This window comes from Mytilus edulis, chromosome 3 (assembly GCF_963676685.1).
Source record: "Mytilus edulis chromosome 3, xbMytEdul2.2, whole genome shotgun sequence".
NCBI classification, from domain to species: domain Eukaryota; kingdom Metazoa; phylum Mollusca; class Bivalvia; order Mytilida; family Mytilidae; genus Mytilus; species Mytilus edulis.
This window is the reverse complement of record NC_092346.1, coordinates 50,941,721-50,960,151: the sequence shown is the minus strand read 5'-3', so window position 1 is coordinate 50,960,151 and position 18,431 is coordinate 50,941,721. Positions and strand designations below refer to the sequence as shown.

Below are 18,431 nucleotides of genomic sequence, written 5' to 3'. Positions count from 1 at the left end.
TGTTTGTTTTAGAGTGATTAAGATGATATCAAAATGTTGACATCGTACCCCTATCTTTGATATATTTACCCGTTATGTCTGTTTGTTTTATTCACACATCTTTGTCAATACAATGGAATTTTATGCGACTGTCATACAAGTGAGAGGTTTAGCTAGCTATAAAACCAGGTTTAACCCACCATTTCCTACACAAGAAAATGCCAGTACCAAGTCAGGAATATGACAGTTGTTGTCCATTCGTTTGATGTGTTTGAGATTTTGATTTTGCCATTTAATTATGGCCTTTCCTTTTTAAATTTTCCTCGGAGTTCAGTATTTTTGTGATTTTACTTTTTTTTACAAAAAAAGCGTTAATAATAACAAATTTTACGTTTTACCGGAGTAAAGCTATCAGAAATAATGCTAACTCGCAAAGATAAAATTAAGAAGCGAGGAATGCATATCTCTTATATAGAAGTATAACCCTCAAATCTGTTTCTATTGTGAAGAATCGGTGAGTGTTCTGCTCATATTTTGTATATATATGTAGGAGATGGTATGTATTATCTCTTGTTAAGTTAACATACCCTTGAATCAATTGACGAAGTACCAAAATCTCGTGACTTAAGTCTTCTGGTGAATTTGTCAATTTGGTTTATTTCCTAATGATTCGTTGAAGAATTGTTTTTTTACATATGTCATTTATGTTCTTGTTAATTTTTTCAGAGGGGATAGCTGACATATGGTTTATAAAATACAAATAAGATACTTATATTTTTAATTCTTTATTCAATATACCAAACATTATGTTCTTAACAGTTTAAACTCCAAGACATCATAAAACCACTATTACCACAGTGAAAGAGTCACATCTTATCTAATAAATAAATCTAACAAATACACATATTCATCTGTTCCAAGTTTGTCACAAATCTAAACACAAGTGCACATTTCTATGTGCCACAACATTTTCTTCATTTGCACTCACATAAAACACATATATACTCATATAAAAGTTTTACAACCATGTATAACTAGAAAAAGTCACTACTATATGAACAAATTGAACTTCCGGTTGAACACAGAAGTGTAGTAGGCCATCTAGTGAATAAAAGATAGAATATATAAGGCAGTATTAGTTCTATTTCGTCTTCAGTGGTCGTGGGTTTGGCATTTTTGAACCATTGAATTATTTATTTTGTTACGAGTCTTATAAAAATAAATTAAATACGTATAAATCTGGTGACAATAATATGAATGATCAAATTGAAACCTGTATAGTTTTTTATCTCCTGATTTTATATCATGATCATGACCATGATACATGGACATTCGTTGGAATGTTTAGAATTAAGAAAATATGCTTTTCTGATCATATACACACGTGATTTTTCAAAAAGTGTACTATTAATTCAACTAGAAGTGACTGTCATCATCAGTACTAACGAGTCAAAATATTGCACAAATAATTCTGGTAATTGGTACGTTCGGAATACCCTGAGTTTTAATAAATAATTCTTCCGAACGACACCAAAACCAATTGTTAAGTAAACATCGGGCTACACATCACATTCAATCTCCGGAATATTTGGTTGGAGAATCCTTTGAACTTGTCCCTGGTTTAAACATTGTTCGAATTCCATAAGCTGTCCCATAAAATTGAAGTTCGGTGCAATAATGACACGTTTGTTTTTAACATGGCGATAGGCCTCCATGACGTTCATTTTTGAATGATTTAGGATATATGCAATTGTTGCAGTTGCTGAACGGGAGACTCCCGCTTGACAGTGTACTAAAATTTTCCCGCCATCTGCTCGTGCTTCATCTATAAATATAAAAAAAAAAATGCATCGTGAAATTTTGAAGTCTTTTATTTAACAACGATTTGGTCATAATACATTTTGAAGATTGTACTGCGACTGATTATGTTAGTGCAAATTTGATATTTGATAACATTATTTACTTTTCTTTGTATGTACAAACAGCTTCTTATATATAACCATTAAAATCGTTTAAGTCTATAAAATTACATAACCATCCCCGTAAGTACATAACCATCTTTTATTCCAACAATCATGACCTACTTTATATACATACAAATAGTATAGGTATTGATTTTCGGTCAATATTTCGATCTAATAAAAACTGGCTGTTTACAGATGACTCATACCCTTAAAGGCCTAGTTGTCGCCAGATGTAACAACCTACAGATATATACTTCCCTGTAGGAATCGATTTCACTGGTTTTACGACTTTAATACGACTTAACCAATCAATAAAATAGAAGCTGGAGATTTATGATACCAAATAAAACCTCCAAATCTTTAAGTTTGTTTTTCAATTAAGCATTCTAGAAAAAAACAACTAAAAGTGAATATTGCTTGCTTTGTATGATCTCGTTTGAAAGATTTATGTTGTAACCCCCTCCGTCAAAAAACAAAGAAAAATCAAGATGAGTCTTATTTTAGGATCTTTTGAGCAAAATCGGTTATTAAACTCTAAAAATCTCACAACCACTCGTAATTATTTAATCTATAGTTTAATAAGTCTAATTTTAGGGAAAGATGTAATTAAGCTCTTAAAAATCTCACAAACACTTTTAATTACTTAATGTAGTTCAAAAGTTTACTTGGGTAATGGTTAAAGGGAAGTATTACATGTACGACTCTTAATTTCAATATTATATAAAATGATTTTATCTTTAAACCTCGAAATTTGTTTCTATAACTTTATTTTAAATTCAAATTCAAACAAATACGATTATTTCGTATGATTCATCAACACATCAACTTGAAAATTGAGACCTCGTATTGAACCGATGAGTGTTCCGCATTTTTGTCAACGTTTAATTTTACCTGGGAGTTTTTAAATATTCCTTTCAAGTTCGATTAAAGAGCGATTGATAAAGCAGCTTTGGAGGGTAGATCATGGCTCCCATGACTCATGGTCATTTTTAAACACGTGTCATTGACTGGACGAGAATTAGATAAAATGCCATCTGTCGAAACTGACATCCCTCCCCTCGTTTTATTCCAGTTCTTGAAGAATCCCATTATTTACTTTCTTAACAAAGGACGCGCGTGCCTTGTTCGGTGACTCACCTACGTGTCAAAATGTATGAAATGTGTTGTGTTATATAGCTTTCAGGTAACTTTCCCCGCCACCTGATCTTTATAATATGAATGACTTTTCAATAAAATGAATTGGAAGCCTTACAATAATTTATTTAAATTATTTGATCACTTGTTCCATTCTAAAAATTTAGAAATGTCAACAGTAGCACTTACAAAAATTTGTTTGTAGTTTAATTAATACAGCTTATGTTTGTCTAATTCTATAAATGGACTTTAAAGGATGCAATATATTATACGGATGAGCAATTAAATACATATATATTGTATATCCGCAAGTTACATGTAAACGTTAATCTAAAAAGCACCAAGTGTGTAAAAAGAGGGGGGTGCAGAAGGAACTGCTTCTGTAATGCAAACTCTCATTTACTATATACTAGTCAACTATTAGTACTGAAATGACTAATTCACAAAACTCACCAATAAATTGAATGGCTTCATCAAAGTATTGCCGGAGATTTTGACATCCACTATCAGAGGCTGGCAGTCTTTTGTATTTGATTCCCTGGTTTTCAAAATATTTTGGGATGTTTGATGTGATATTAAGAATATGACTAATGTTCAACTCTCGTAAACGTTGGAGATTTGATGCATCTCTTTCGTTTCCTGCAAAGATAGAAAAAGCATAAACATCAATATTATGATTTGTGACATTCTTAGTAAGAAATTTGTTATATATCTTTTCATTTATTTGATCTTTTAAAGCACTTGGCATATAGATAACCTAATGTTAAAGAAATATCAGCTAATAACATGGACAAACTGGTTAAAATCATCACTCATATTACATAATAGTATTTATAGCTTTACTAAGTATAGTTTGGTTTGACTTGGCTCTTTACATAAGAATAAGAATATAAATTGTTCCAATGAAGGGCACTTGGTGAAAAGCATCAAATTTTAAAAAAAAACAAAAAACAATACACTTTGATTTTGTTAAAATAATGTTTAAAAAATTCAACTTACCGAGGTAGAGGAATGGTAAAATTTCAGAGGCAGTTGCGGTTTCTATTTGGGGTTCGATGATGGGCGTTGTTGGGCTGTACAGGGGACGGGATTCCTGAGTATTTATGTGGTCATCACTACATTGTGTTCGGAATTCTTCGATACCACCTGAAAATCAAAAATGTTAATTCATGAAAAGACGTATCTGGAGTTTACACCTATTTAATTTTGTTCTGTACTTAAAACATATTTGAAAGTAAATACAAAACTTGTGACGACACTCAAATCAAAGAAATAAGATTTGTACCTATAAATAAATTGTATACTATCATTCTGTATGTTTAGTCTGGATCTTACAAGAACAATGTCTTTTTAAAACTTCTTAGAGGGAAGTATAAAACACTATATTTTCGGTTTTATCCGGATCGAGTTGGTGGAAATTCGTTAAACCACTACCATAACGTATAATCGACTTTATAAAATAAGAATTAATTTAAAATTACAGTTAACCAGTACTAACGGGTTCAGTACACGTAGGTATGAGTAAATATGTATTTGTAATAATAATGATTAATCATAATAGTAATGTGTATTCTATTTACACGATTAAATAAAGAGTTATTTAGGAAATTGACATCGTTGGTCACAACCATATAAGTCATACATGTGTTTGATGTGTGTTTATCATTCAGGATGAGTCATGCCTCAGCGAGACACCTTGAACTACCTTCGCTTATAATCAACATATCTGCCAGATGGTAGCTTAAAAAAACCTCTCTACCATATCTATTTATACTTATCTTTGAAGTCTATAGTTAGACCTCCTATCTTAATGTCTGATTTCGGAGATAGATAGAAACTTAAGCAACAAGTGTGTGTACATATGTACTGGTATATTTTCCTTTAAGTTTGAATTTTTAAAAGTTGATTACTAACATGATAATAAAACAGACAAGGAAAATGACTAATTGGTAAAAATAAGAACATTAGTATTTTAGGAAAAGATTTAAGTTTCTTAGTTATAATATCGTCCTCTTCCGCCTTTGAAGTATTATGATTCATTTTCATCTATTTTGAAAACGGATGAATTAGTGAACTGTGGGAAAATATCAATCACATTTCCTTGTAGGGTAAAATGAAACATTTCGAAGGAAATACAATTTAAAACCTCCTAATAAAACTCATTATATAATATCTTATTTTTGATAATTTGTATATATTAAAGCTGCTGTGTGCTCGAGGAGAAACTCGATAATTAACCAGCAGCGTATTATGACAACGAAATCGATTGAAATATGAATCATAACTGAAAACGACATCTGCAGCATCGTTAAATGATCAATGTTTAATATATATATATATATATATATGATATATATACATGGGATCTACTTAGACTATAAACTACACGATTGTCATGTCAAATAAAATATTAAAAATGAATTAACTTTTTAAAACTTGTTTAAATTGCTAAAACAGATTATTTAAATAAGATAAAGTAGTTTCTAACTTTTCAAACTTTGTAACAATTTTTGCAGAAAGAGAAAAAGAAAATTTAAGTATCATATATAAATTCAAAATACATATATATTTGAAAAATAATCATAAAAATCATGTTTTGCAGTGGTGGTCTTTACAGTTCATTTAAAACCAAATAGTTCTATCGGGGACAAGATCGAATGAGTAACATAAATGGCTTGAACAAAAACCACATTCCTTCCTTTGTGAGTCTTTCATTTATTTGTTCACCTTTGACCCCTTTGTATACACAAATTACTCTAACTATGAGTGACTCATGACTAAAACTTGCATCGCTTTGGTTGACCTATACATGGTTCGATTTTGATCCCATTATTTTCTCAGGGGTTATTATATCATGTTAAGATCAACAGATTAACAATACAAGATAAAATCTTATGAATCATGATTTGGTGTGTGAAATTCACCTGTAATACGTAAAAAATGTACATCGGTTTGTAAACATCATGTTCATGATATCTTTATTTATAGTAACTGTATTACAAGGCAGGTGCTTCTCCTTCGTAATATAAGCAACTGTTTGATAAATTTTAGCAAAAATTAAGAGTGAATTGCAAAGTTTCAAACCTCTGAAAGATTATATTGCTAAGCTCAAATGCATCAGTTCACCAGCATGACCAAGACTGGTATATATATGTTTACTAAAAAGCATCTTTAATAATAATATACATAATTTGGAAAATAAAAAATATATATACTACTGTTAATTTCATGCATATATATAAATAATTGAACTGTAAAGTATACCTTTGAGAATATAAGCTTCTCTTCCCTCTCTCAGCAAAGACGCTAGCACTATATGCATTGAGGTTTCTGGAGAAAGTTGGTGAATGTCTTTGGTGTGGTCATCATAAAGAATTATATCTTTTGACCCTCGTCGTTTAAACATGTCCTTTCCATCTCTGGAAGTCACTAAATCAACAATAGTTGCTTTTCCTTGTTGAAGTCTTTTTCTATTAAATCTGTCCGAGCAGTTCACATTGAGAGCACCATTAATATGGGCTATATTATACGACACAAATGGTCTACAGTCCACTAATAACATTGATTTTGATTTCCTCAGTTTAGTGTCCAGTTCTTGAGGTTGAATAGTCCTTGCTTTCAATGACTCTGTGTTTGTATTTTGCTGTTTCAAGGCACTGCCACTAATAGAATAATTCATTGAGTCCAATCTACACCTTTTCGGTAAGTGATGAAAATCGTCCGTCTTTCCACAAGTAAAATCAAAATCTAACTGTAATGCTACTCTTCTTCTGCCCGAAACTATTTCAGAAGTCACGGACGGTGGGGGTAAGACTTCCAGATCTCCGGATTCGGGCATCGGAATTGATGGAATATACATGAATCTTTAAAAACACACCGTATACAAATACTTGTATAATTTACAATCTGTATTTGACTATCCACATATTATTTAATTTTAATTAAAAGTAAATCCCTCTTTGAATATTTATAATTATTAAACTACGTTACAAAAGTTATTTCACAATCAGCTGTTTCTTATTTCAAATTTTGTTTAGATAGACGATCCGATATCCTAACGCTGTAATGTTTGTATGAAAATTTCAGCCATAAGATTATCGGTTTTTATACTACTGCCTACGTCACAGCCGATGAGATCACCTTTCTGTTTACAATCTATAAATAAGTCTGTGTTTATCAAAATAATTGGGGCATCCACTTATAAGAATAGGTAGGGGAAATTTTTATCATGTGAGGAAAAATACTTATCTTGTTAAATATGTCGAGTTCAAATTTTACGAAACAGAATCATATTTTCATTCGAAATTTGAAAAATAATTTGAAAATTAAAAAGTGCATACTTTATTGCGTCAATTATCTTCATTTAAAAAAAATCAACACGACATGCATTCACAGATGTTCATTTAGAGTATTCAAGATTAATGTCTGAATGATTTTTAATTCGTAATTTTGCATATTGCATGTTTGAAATAATTCAAAATAGAGTACAATGGTTGAAAGGGTCATTGTTGGAGAAACATCGTTTGCGATTGTTTCGAGGCACTTATATAATATTTTTTTCAATTCAATTCAAAGTTTTATTGCCATATAAACTTTACAGTTTGTGACATATACACAACAAAAACAAATGATGTATAGTCCTGCAGTGATAATTTGATTTTGATTTAGCATTGAAGGGATCCGTAATTTAAATCTTGTGACTACTGAAAACAAAGCTTTATTTATAACATAAATTTAAGATACAGTATATACATATTTTAATTTTCCGTTTTCTTTCTTTATTCTTATTTTCATTGTATTCAAATTGCCATTTTATGCATCCTTTTTGGGTTTGAGTATTCCTACTGAAAATGAAATCAAAGAAGTGCTTCGGACGTACCAAAATTGTAAAGTGTTTTTTTTTGCTAATTACAAAATCTTGTCCCCGGGTCCTCTCTTTCTTTGTGTCAGTGTGCCAACTTCGCTTTATTTATAGCACATTACACAACCCCCTGTCAGTTGTCAATTATTATTGTTCTGATGTAAAATTGCCTAATGGGTGTACTTGAGCATTTATACCCAAGTGCATTGTGGTAAAAGTAGGATTATTTCCGTGTAATTTTTTAATGAACTTGCATTTTTATTTTTATTTTCAACCCCTTTTAAGGTCCTTGTTTCTTCCAGTAAAAAATACGATCTGTTGTTGCGTTTAGAGTCCCTATATACTTTGACATTTTCCATGTTTTAAAAAGATGATTTAAAACTCGTTGAAGCTTTAATTTAAGATTACACAACTTCTGATTTTAACATTTTGTTCTGGCTTCCTAATTCAATTGTACTGTATGGACTTTTCAATAGCATTTTGTTTCATCAGAACAAATTTAAACAGTTGAAAGTTTAATGAAATTAGAGCATTTTTTGTAACAAAATATTAAAGGATAACCTTTATATACTATGTAATTAGCACTAAAAATATTTTAACATTTTACCATGTTTAGACAGAATATTTTGTGTCCTGTATATATACATATATGGACAACGTCAGTTATCAGAGTTAACTGTATGATGTTTTTGCTGTTGAAAAAAGGAATAAAAAATAATGAACAAATGTGTTTGTCTTTTTTTTTTAATCCAAATATTGTGTATTTATTGGGTGTACGAGGATTGATAAAAGCTTTGTTAAAAACAATGTAGCAAACCGATTTTTCTTTGTCATTGAAATGAAATTTGCTTGTTATTTCTTTTTATACATTTTTTACTGATTTCTAAGACGTTATTAATCATTTTCACAACAAGACATCGGTAAGATTTTACTTCATCAACCGTGACAAACAGTTAGTCCTGAAATATGTTAATTTCACATCGCTTAGCTGATTCACCATACAAGCCTGCATTTGAATCAGCCCGCATTAGTATGAATAATTTGCTAATTTTGATTTTTTAAAGATTAGTAATAAATTATATAAATTTGATGAAGTGTACAATGTACAGTCTGGACACAGTGTCCAGATTATTTTAAAAATGACCATCATCTCGCTAATATGTAATCATTGTATGAATATATATAATTATGAATCATTTAGATTTTAATCTGTGTAGATCATGCATTTGGGATTTATTAGAATGTATATATAATACATATGATTAGTATAAAAAAACATTGTCTACTGGTATGATGCCGCTCTATGGTACTTAAAGTTCATTGAATACAGTATATGTGATGATTGATGGAGCTTTTTAACGTTCAGTGGCAAATAAAATGTATATTCAGGACGAAAAATTTATTGATGCAATTAAGTGATGACTATGAACCCTGCTTTAAAGCTATTAACGATTATTAACAAGCTGAACCGGATTTTAAAATTGATAGTTCGATCATAAGGCACCGGTCTTTCTCTTGCCATTAAATGCCGTATCCTTAACAGAGAAGCTGCAACTGCCAGTTGCCCAGTCTTTAATTCGACTGACTTGTCCGAGGATCGACCCCACGATCCCCTCAACCCGCATACGAGGTGAGAACGCACGATAACCACAAAACTTTAAGACGGCTCCATCAGTAGTAGGATTGACCCTTACCCATACTGTTTAGCTAGTTATAAAAGCCATGACATAACAAAATTAAATAATTAAAACGGGAACACTATAGCGTTTTGATTTATGACAAAACAATTAGCAAAAAAGAAATATGACATACAACGACCAAAACGACAACCACAGAAAAACGGGCTTCTGACATGGAAAAAGTACATAGTTAAAGGATTTTGTGGGTTCAACACTTTTCTGAGTGCTCAACACATCAACTTAATGTCAAAACACAATAAGAACAAACTGTAAAAACTGTTGAAACTACTAAACTTAAGTTGAGTTAAAGTATTCATGTATTATCATCGAAGTATTTGTTGGAAATGGCTTCACTCAAATAGAGTATGTATGTACATTCTTTAGTTAGCATTGTCTTTAATATGTTTGTTTGACTATTTTCTTTTATTTAATGAATGGATATAGATGACATGAAGCGCTTTTGTCTTTTGTTCAAAATATGACGTGTCATTGTACATTACACACATAAATTTATCTACAACCTACAAGCACTTAACCTGGTCATATGCACAATGATTATAAACCATTAATATGTTATCTTTATTACCTTGAGATAAATATTATTTATTTAGAACAATCTCGAATATTGTCACATGTAAACATTGAAAACAAAACTACTGTGTTTATACTATATAAAACCACTTCCTTCTGGAATATTGTGCGCACGTATCTAGAGGTTTGCAGTCAAGGTTATAAAAAGTAGAAGTGCAGAATGGTGTCAAAGGATATTCAAAACTATAAGTCGAACACAAACTGCGAAAGCAAAATACGAAAAACAACCAAATGACAAACAAAGGTATATACAAAACCCAACATAGAAAACTAAAGGGTTTAGATAGATCGGGCAACTTGAACCCAACCATAAAATCGGAGTGATCACATGTTCTTTGGAAGGGTAAACAGATTCTGTTCCACATGTGGTACCCCGGCCTTTTGTTGCTGAACTTATTACAAATTCAGCAATAAGTTCACATTCGAGGAAAAGAGGACTGACTTGTGGCAACGACAATTGGAACGTATACCCGTCGTCATCTGTGAAATATGCAATATGCATATATTCCATAACGGTCAACCAACTGCATGGTGATGACTACCGTCAAGTTTTCGAAAAGGGAAGACTTCTAATTCACCACTTGGAATAATCTTGGAACAGTTTGTTCACTGCCCAGATTTCTAACTTGCAGAGAAGCCTTCTGCAGTGAACCAGGTGATCATGGTCGTTTTTCTATTTTGTTTCAGATTGCCCGGTATCTTTATATCAGAAGCATTTTTTGGAGCCGAGTCCAGTTGATATGATAAAATCGAGAATGGAAATGAGTAATGTGTTAAAGAGACAACAACCTGACCAAAGAGAAGAGCACCCATTGCTGACGAAAATTTTATAATGATAGCTAACAAAATCTTTTATGTCTTAAAAATGATAAAGTAAGCCTTTTACAGCGTACTCTACTGGTTTAGATAAATAGAAAAAGTGTCAAAATGTTTTAGGAGAAAAAGACTGATAAGGATTAAATTTCATTTGTTCTATATGGATACATATTTTTGCTTTTTTATTCTTTTAAAAAATCTTCATCCAGACAGGTCTGGAATACGTCAATGGTCGTACATATCTACATGCAAAATATTTCCTTGCTTTAAACGTTTGACCATTCTGACTCAAAAGGAAAGGCTCCTCTTTGAAGAAACCACATCGATCTTAATCACCGAGTTTCCTATATACGATATAGGCTCATGCCGTATCTTGACTGACGCCATGTACCTCTGGCGTTCAAAAGTATGGACACGGTTTGTGGTTTTGGTCTCAAAACAACATACCCAGTTGTAGTTAATGATTTGCAAATCATCGTGTGAAAATATATGTTGAATGGTTATAGAAATTTTCATTCATAACCACATGGGAAACTCAACAGAGCGTCAAAAGCCCTAAAGACAGTAGTGCAAAGTCTACCACAAAATTACAAATTTCCTCTCTTGAATTGGAAATAAAGGAAATAGATACGTATAAATATATGAAAACGGAAATGCAATTGGATGAATCAGCATCATGAGTGATCTTTTCCTGTTCAATATTTATTTTTATATAATTGTCACAAATATGCAAAATAGAAAAGATTAAGAATAAAATCAAATTGAGTATTCCAATTATTTTCATTTTTTTAATTGCATGTCTGCTTCAATTCTTATTATTCTGCCTGAATCCAAACAATACAAGACAAACGCAACCTTTCCTCTATACGTACTCTGTATATTTTATTTGCTGTTTACAGATGGTGTTATTCTTCAAACTATGATGTTTTCTTTGCCGCATTAAAGTCCATGCTTTAGTCCATTTGCGTATGGCCCCTCTTTAATAAGTTGTAATAAAGCTCTGGTTCTTAGTTTAAACAATATTTATTCAGATAAATCAACATTAAACATATTATACAATGAAATAATTTTAAGGATTCAGAAACAAGCAATTTGCTTTTACAAATCTGTCTCCCTTTACAGACATAATACACTTATTGAACAATACGTAAATATAAATACTGGCATGCTCTGTAATAAATATATGAATATGAAAAAGGAGAAAAAAGGAAGAAGAAAAAAAAAGCTCTGGTTCTTTTGCTTGATAGGTTTTGGACTTTTGAATATTTTTTGGCCTCGTGTATCACTGAAGTTACATTTATTGTCGAAATGCGCATCATCTGCATGGTGCAGTAAAATTCCTTTATATTGTAATATATGTGAAACGTTGCACTATACTGGTGTCACCTAACGTTACACACTCAAAGACGTAAGCCAAAATATAAACGTTGGAATGCATGTTGTTCAGATGACTTTTTTTCAATAAATTTTAAAGGATTGATTTTTTTTCCTAAGAAAGGATTAATTGTTTTTTCTTAGATAAAAGATGTTAAGCTTTAGTTTTATTAACAAATCAAAAATAAAAAAGTAACTTGAATTGAAACCATTTGTTTTATATACATTTTAATTATAAAGGCAATCGATTACTTTTTTTTATAGATAAACTATGCACTGCAAATGCACTCATCTTTGCACTCCAGAATGTCAATCTGAAAGGACTATGGCATATCTAGCATGTCAGTTCTGCACAAATATATGCAAGGGAATTAGCAGGAACAATTATTATTGCTGTTTTTTCTATTAATTTGTATTATAGCGGATCCGACTATTATAGTCCGGAAAACACTTCAGTTCCGCGAGAAAATATCTCCCAACCCCTTCTCTATGAGTCGGTAGAGCTTCAACATAAAACATTAATTTTAAAGTTTTCTTATTAAGCAACAAAATAAAATAGCCGTATTCCAAATTGTCTGTGAAAACCGCAATAATGACAATTAGACGGAACGTTAGAAGTATATTTTATTAAATAACGTCAAAATCGTATGTGGGGACATTGTATCGGACATTTTCGTTTTGTCTGATATCTCGTATATTAGATTTAATTCATGGGAATTTAATATCAAAAAAGAGATATTTTTTTGTACTTTTATCCATTATAATTTTTTTTTATGTAGCGAATGGCACTGTATTAAATAAACATCATGAAAAAAACAGAAAACGTAACCCTACGTTTAATTTGGTTTGAAGGGGACAAAATGTCGGACATTGCTATTCAACTCGAATAATAAGAATTTATTTTAAAAATTCCTGATTATTGCATGAGGCGAAAGTGTGATCTTTGTACAAAATACTAGTATAAGAATTATTTACTTTCGACATGGGGATTGCTCTGGAATTCCCTTTTTTGGGACAATTTAACAAAAATTGCGGCAACCTTTCGTGCATGGGACACATAATTTGTATCATCTTGATCCCTTTTTTCTATATTTCCGTCTTTTCGAGAGAAAAAAATTGACATTACGTCATCGCCCAATTATGAATTGCTTGTTCTAGACAAACTTTTATATCGTTTGGTAATAAAATTTATATGTTTTTTACGGTATTCAGAATTTCACAAAACTAAAAGTGTAACGCGGGACAAGGAAATCATATTGCAAAATAATGGTTTTATTGAGTTTTAATTAATGAAAATGGTCTGTTACATATACAAAATTGCAATAATCTGAAAGAAGAGTTTAAAAGCTTTAAAATGATATACAACACTTTATAATATCAATTTTTATGTTTAAAAATTAATAAGATGAATGTGTCTTGTCCGTGATTTTACCAAAGTAACACCAGTACTGTAGTACGCCGCTAGATTAAAACTGACGTGGAAAGGTAACACATGGCCAGCGAAAGCTCTTTTTTGAGAGCCCAGGTGGTCGTGTGGTCTAGCGGGACGGCTGCAGTGCAGGCGATTTGGTGTCACGATATCACAGTCGCATGGGTTCGAATCCCGGCGAGGGAAGAACAAAAAATTTGCGAAAGCAAATTTACAGATCTAACATTGTTGGGTTGATGTTTAGACGAGTTGTATATATATATATATATATATATATATATTACACACATTTGTCATACTCTTTTTTCTCTCTCAATAGGATTCGTTTTGGAATGAGTGAATATGCTCAAATGTCAAGTGGGAAAGTGGACGTTATCAATTGGCTTAAGTTTCATTTGACATATTGCCACGGACAATACAACAAATGTCAAGTATCTTAATTTTGTGTTGTGTTGTCCTTTTGCTTAAGTGTTCGGTAATTGTACGCTCTTTTTGAAAAACTGACTCAACACATTGCAAAAAGAATACATGTCAATGGTCTGCTATATGAAGTAATAGAAGGATGTATAGTATGTATTTAGCTATAGCCAGCAATACAGGATAAACAGGAAAATATCACTCATGATGTTGAATCATTTGTAGCATTTCCCGCTTATAAGTATATACATACTATAATTACTTCCACTATATATATATACGTTCTCTACTTCTGCGATCTAACTTGAGGCGAGGATTGTCACATTTCTATTATGTAAACAAGGTTGTATTCTGACCTTCAGATGTCTTTCGATTTTATAGTCGTTCAATTGCTGTCTCGTTTCATTCATGAATGTGACTTATGATATTACTGGAAGCAACGCAAAATGACAAAATATATACCGAGTTCAATGACAACCTTTAAGGGGCTGTCTGATGTCTTTTCAAATTAAAAAAAAACTCTTTTTTTTCTGACAAAGATGATTATTAGCAATCGTATTGGGACGTTGTGACCTTAAAGAACACACAACACAAAATATACACTGAGTTTAGTGACAACAACTTTTAAGGGACTGTCCTTTGTTTTATTCAAATAAAAAAAAATGTTTTTTTTCTGACAAAAACCCTCATTAGCAATCGAAATGGGACGTTGTGACCTTAAAGAAGGATTGTTCTAACATATCTCTGCACTGAACCTATTATGATGATTGAATTCGGACACAGTCCCAAAATACTATTACCTTGGATGTGTTAAAGTAATCACCATCTTGTGGTTTTCAGCTACCGCAGACTGTTAAGAGATTCTTTGAACTGTGACTCAGGGAGTTCGGGCCAGTCTGACACATATCTGATTTATCATTCAACTCTGGGTATGAAATTATATAAAAGAAAGATTATTTCATATCCATGAATCTACAACGATGACACACATAAAAAAGAAACCGCACGTTTCCGCATCGATGATGTGTAAAGCAGGAAGAAAATATGTATTTGTATGTTTACAAACACTGCTATGGTATACATTAACAAATGAACCGTGAATTTGAAACCACAGAATGATTTCATAAAAATGGATAACGATTCATTATATCTTTAGATAATATTGATTTATACAATAAGAAATACTTGATTAAATACATATTTTCCCATTATTCAGTGCTCAATTATTTCTACCTTAAAAGGTAAATGTTTTAAATAAATATACTGCAATCAGCTTATTTAAATCACTTATTCCTTCATATAACCAAATAAATCAGTCAAGATATCTTTATCTAATATACGAATCAAGAGATAGAGACTATTTTACCTGATTTGAAATAACAGAAAGACAATCTTAAAAAGGTTTTTAATCCGACATTGCTAAAATTCACAGTATCATAAGTTTTATGTGTATTTAATGATCTCTCAATATTATGTCATTTTCAACATGTAACAAGATCATAAATGCAGAACTGTTGTTGGAAACCGCAATGTTGATAAATATAAGCAAATTTAAATACGTAAACCCTCAATTTTTTTATCGGGGAAAAAAGGAGTGGGTTCCAAACAATAACCAAAATATTGTCCGGCGAAATAAAGAATATGTATTAATTTTTTTATATAATATAATCCATTATCATAATGGTTCTTCTTTTCATTCTAAGCAAAAGCAGTAGCTGATTCAAGTGGGGCATTCATCCTATTACCTTTCGGGAGAGAATATCCATTTCTAAAAAATCGGGTGTTACAATTACGCCCCCTGTCTTTCCTCACCTGTGGCTCTGTCCATGAAAATTGCATTTATACAAAGAAAATGTCGATTGAACCGTATGGAATGTTTACAGTCATTATTTTTCATCAGCGATCCGATTTTGAACATCTGAAACAGTAAAGCAATTATTTCATATATATGTGTCCCTATAGACATGAGCTGTTGCTATATAGAAGTGAGATCATCTGGTTTTCAATGAGTTTCAGACAACACACTTACCAATATCGTCCGTCTAAATAAGATACATGTATGCACAGGGAAGTTATAAGGGTAAATATATTAAGTTAAACGACAAAATATCCCAAATGTTCAAATTTCTAAACCAACTTCCTTAACATTTCTTTAAATAACTTAAGAACTAGACAAATGCAGAAATATGTCTAAAAATGTGTCTGATATTTTGCTGTTATTATATGCATAACCAGCTACTTAAAGATTTAACAAAATTCTTCCGGTTGTCGACAGGTTTTGAAAATGCACGTCTATGAGTGCGTGCATGGTTACTGCCTGTGTAGGGTATGGGAAAGAGAATCTAATTTCAAAACAAGCATGCTTTTGGGACATTTGAATTTCTTAACTAATTCATAGTGATAAAATTTCAGGTTTTTTTTTGTGTTTAGTAGCTCCCAATGTTTCGTCCCGAAAACGTCTAAACAACTACCGTTCCGAAATGTATTATCTGGTCATGTAGTGTAGTTGTGAAATGTGTCTTTTATGCGTAGTTAGTTAACATGGAATTATATTATATATTTCAGAAAACTAAAAGTATTTGTTACTTGCAATTGAAATTTTAATTGGCATGAAAGATGGGTTTGGTTTTACAGCACGGCTCGAGACTTTCATTTTTGAAATTTTCCAAAAACTGTAATAAAGCGGTCGTGTCGATGTTGTAGTCTATAAAGGCACAGGCCATGATTCTTTATCAGCAAATTTCTTTATCCACAAATTATAACTTGGTTTAGCTTTACAGGAATCTTCTGTTTTGTCCTCTGGTCTTTGTATTCCTAATGATAATTGGGTTTTTTTCTGAATTTATTGTTAATGTGTACTATTCTTTACCTCGTTTGCTATTCCAGAGACACACACGAAAAGGATGGGGAGCGGACCCAAATATACTTGCTGATATATATATATATATCTTATAGATCTTTGGAAGTCTTTGTTTAATTGATTTACAATTTGTTTTGAATTTAGATGATTAAGAGCTTGACATCAGAAACACTTGACACTATTGTTTTAACGTCTTGGTGTCTTTCATTTGATTGTATTGTTAGATTAATGTTTTATTGGCGTATAACCAACATCTCTTTTTTAAAGCATTGCATTTAAACGTCACTTTCTAAAAATATCGTATTTAGGATCCACCTCAATGTGTAAGATTCCTGTACACACAACTTATCATGGTTAAAATTTTGATTCATTAAATTTTCTGAATGAAATTTACATGAAACTGACATTTCTCTAACATTTTTCATATCACCTCCAGCTGGGTTGATTGCATTTTGTGGCAACTTGCACAACTTACGCCTAGACGGGTGCACCTACTTCTGAGGTTAGAAAACAGCTGGATTCTGTAAAAGCTCTAAAGATATTTTTAGGTTTTAATGATAACAGAAGATTTGAAAGCAGTTTATATTTTATTTTGACGTCATCATTTTATAACGTTATAATATCAAAATCAGCTTTATCACTGATTAAAGGTAGATAATTTATATCATTTTGAATCTATCATTTTTTATGAATATCATCATATAGATAGTAATTAAGCTTTACATTTTCCGAACGTGATGCAGTTAAATGTACGACCTCTTCATGTATCTTTCTGTTATATTTAACAAACGAAAACTTTTTTAAGCAGCAAATGTAATCGCTTGATTGACCAGTGCTTACAAAAAGAAGCGCACAGACTTTATGCGATAAAATTGGCTTCTTATGTTTGATTGATTGAAATCAAAAGATTTTTTTATAAAAGTGTTACTTTACACTTGCCTTCAATTTTTGTTACGATTAGAAACATCAAAATATTTTAAACAGATTTGTATAATAATATAAAAGGGTATATATGTGTAAACAATGTTTGAAATTTATAATAGGGAAAAAAAATATTTAAATACGGTAACACTATACACTTGATTAATGAACAAAAAATGTCATATTTATAAAATTTATTGGCTTATTCAGTGAAATAAAGTTAAAGATGTTTCCCAAGGCAGTTAAGCTATGACTCAGTAACAACAAAACACCAAACATTGTATAGTCCTTGGCTATAGGGCATTGTCCGTTTTAACTGTAGCCTTTGTGGTCAATATTTTATTGTAATGGGAACAAGGATCAAATGACCCATCAATTTGTCGAAATATTAATTGAGATATGATTG

General features: G+C 31.3%; 1 protein-coding gene across 1 annotated transcript; it reads right to left on the bottom strand.

Annotated features, from left to right (window-relative positions):
• Nucleotides 1–751: 751 nt before the first annotated feature.
• LOC139516742 (dual specificity protein phosphatase 10-like) lies at nucleotides 752–7,236 on the bottom strand. Its single transcript, XM_071307026.1, has 4 exons — nucleotides 6,342–7,236; nucleotides 4,077–4,223; nucleotides 3,531–3,716; nucleotides 752–1,804 (listed from the first exon to the last, which is right to left on the bottom strand). Exons 1-4 carry the CDS (start codon nucleotides 6,934–6,936, stop codon nucleotides 1,539–1,541), a joined length of 1,194 nt encoding a protein of 397 aa, XP_071163127.1. The 5' UTR covers nucleotides 6,937–7,236; the 3' UTR covers nucleotides 752–1,538.
• Between the last annotated feature and the right edge of the window lie 11,195 nt (nucleotides 7,237–18,431).

Coding starts and splice junctions, on each gene's coding strand:
- LOC139516742 (XM_071307026.1), bottom strand. CDS start 6,936: ATGTATATTCCATCAATTCCGATGCCCGAATCCGGAGATCTGGAAGTC. Junction 4,224..6,341: donor AGAAGCTTATATTCTCAAAG/GTATACTTTACA, acceptor TTTGATTTTCAG/GTGGTATCGAAGAATTCCGA. Junction 3,717..4,076: donor TTTACCATTCCTCTACCTCG/GTAAGTTGAATT, acceptor CTATCTTTGCAG/GAAACGAAAGAGATGCATCA.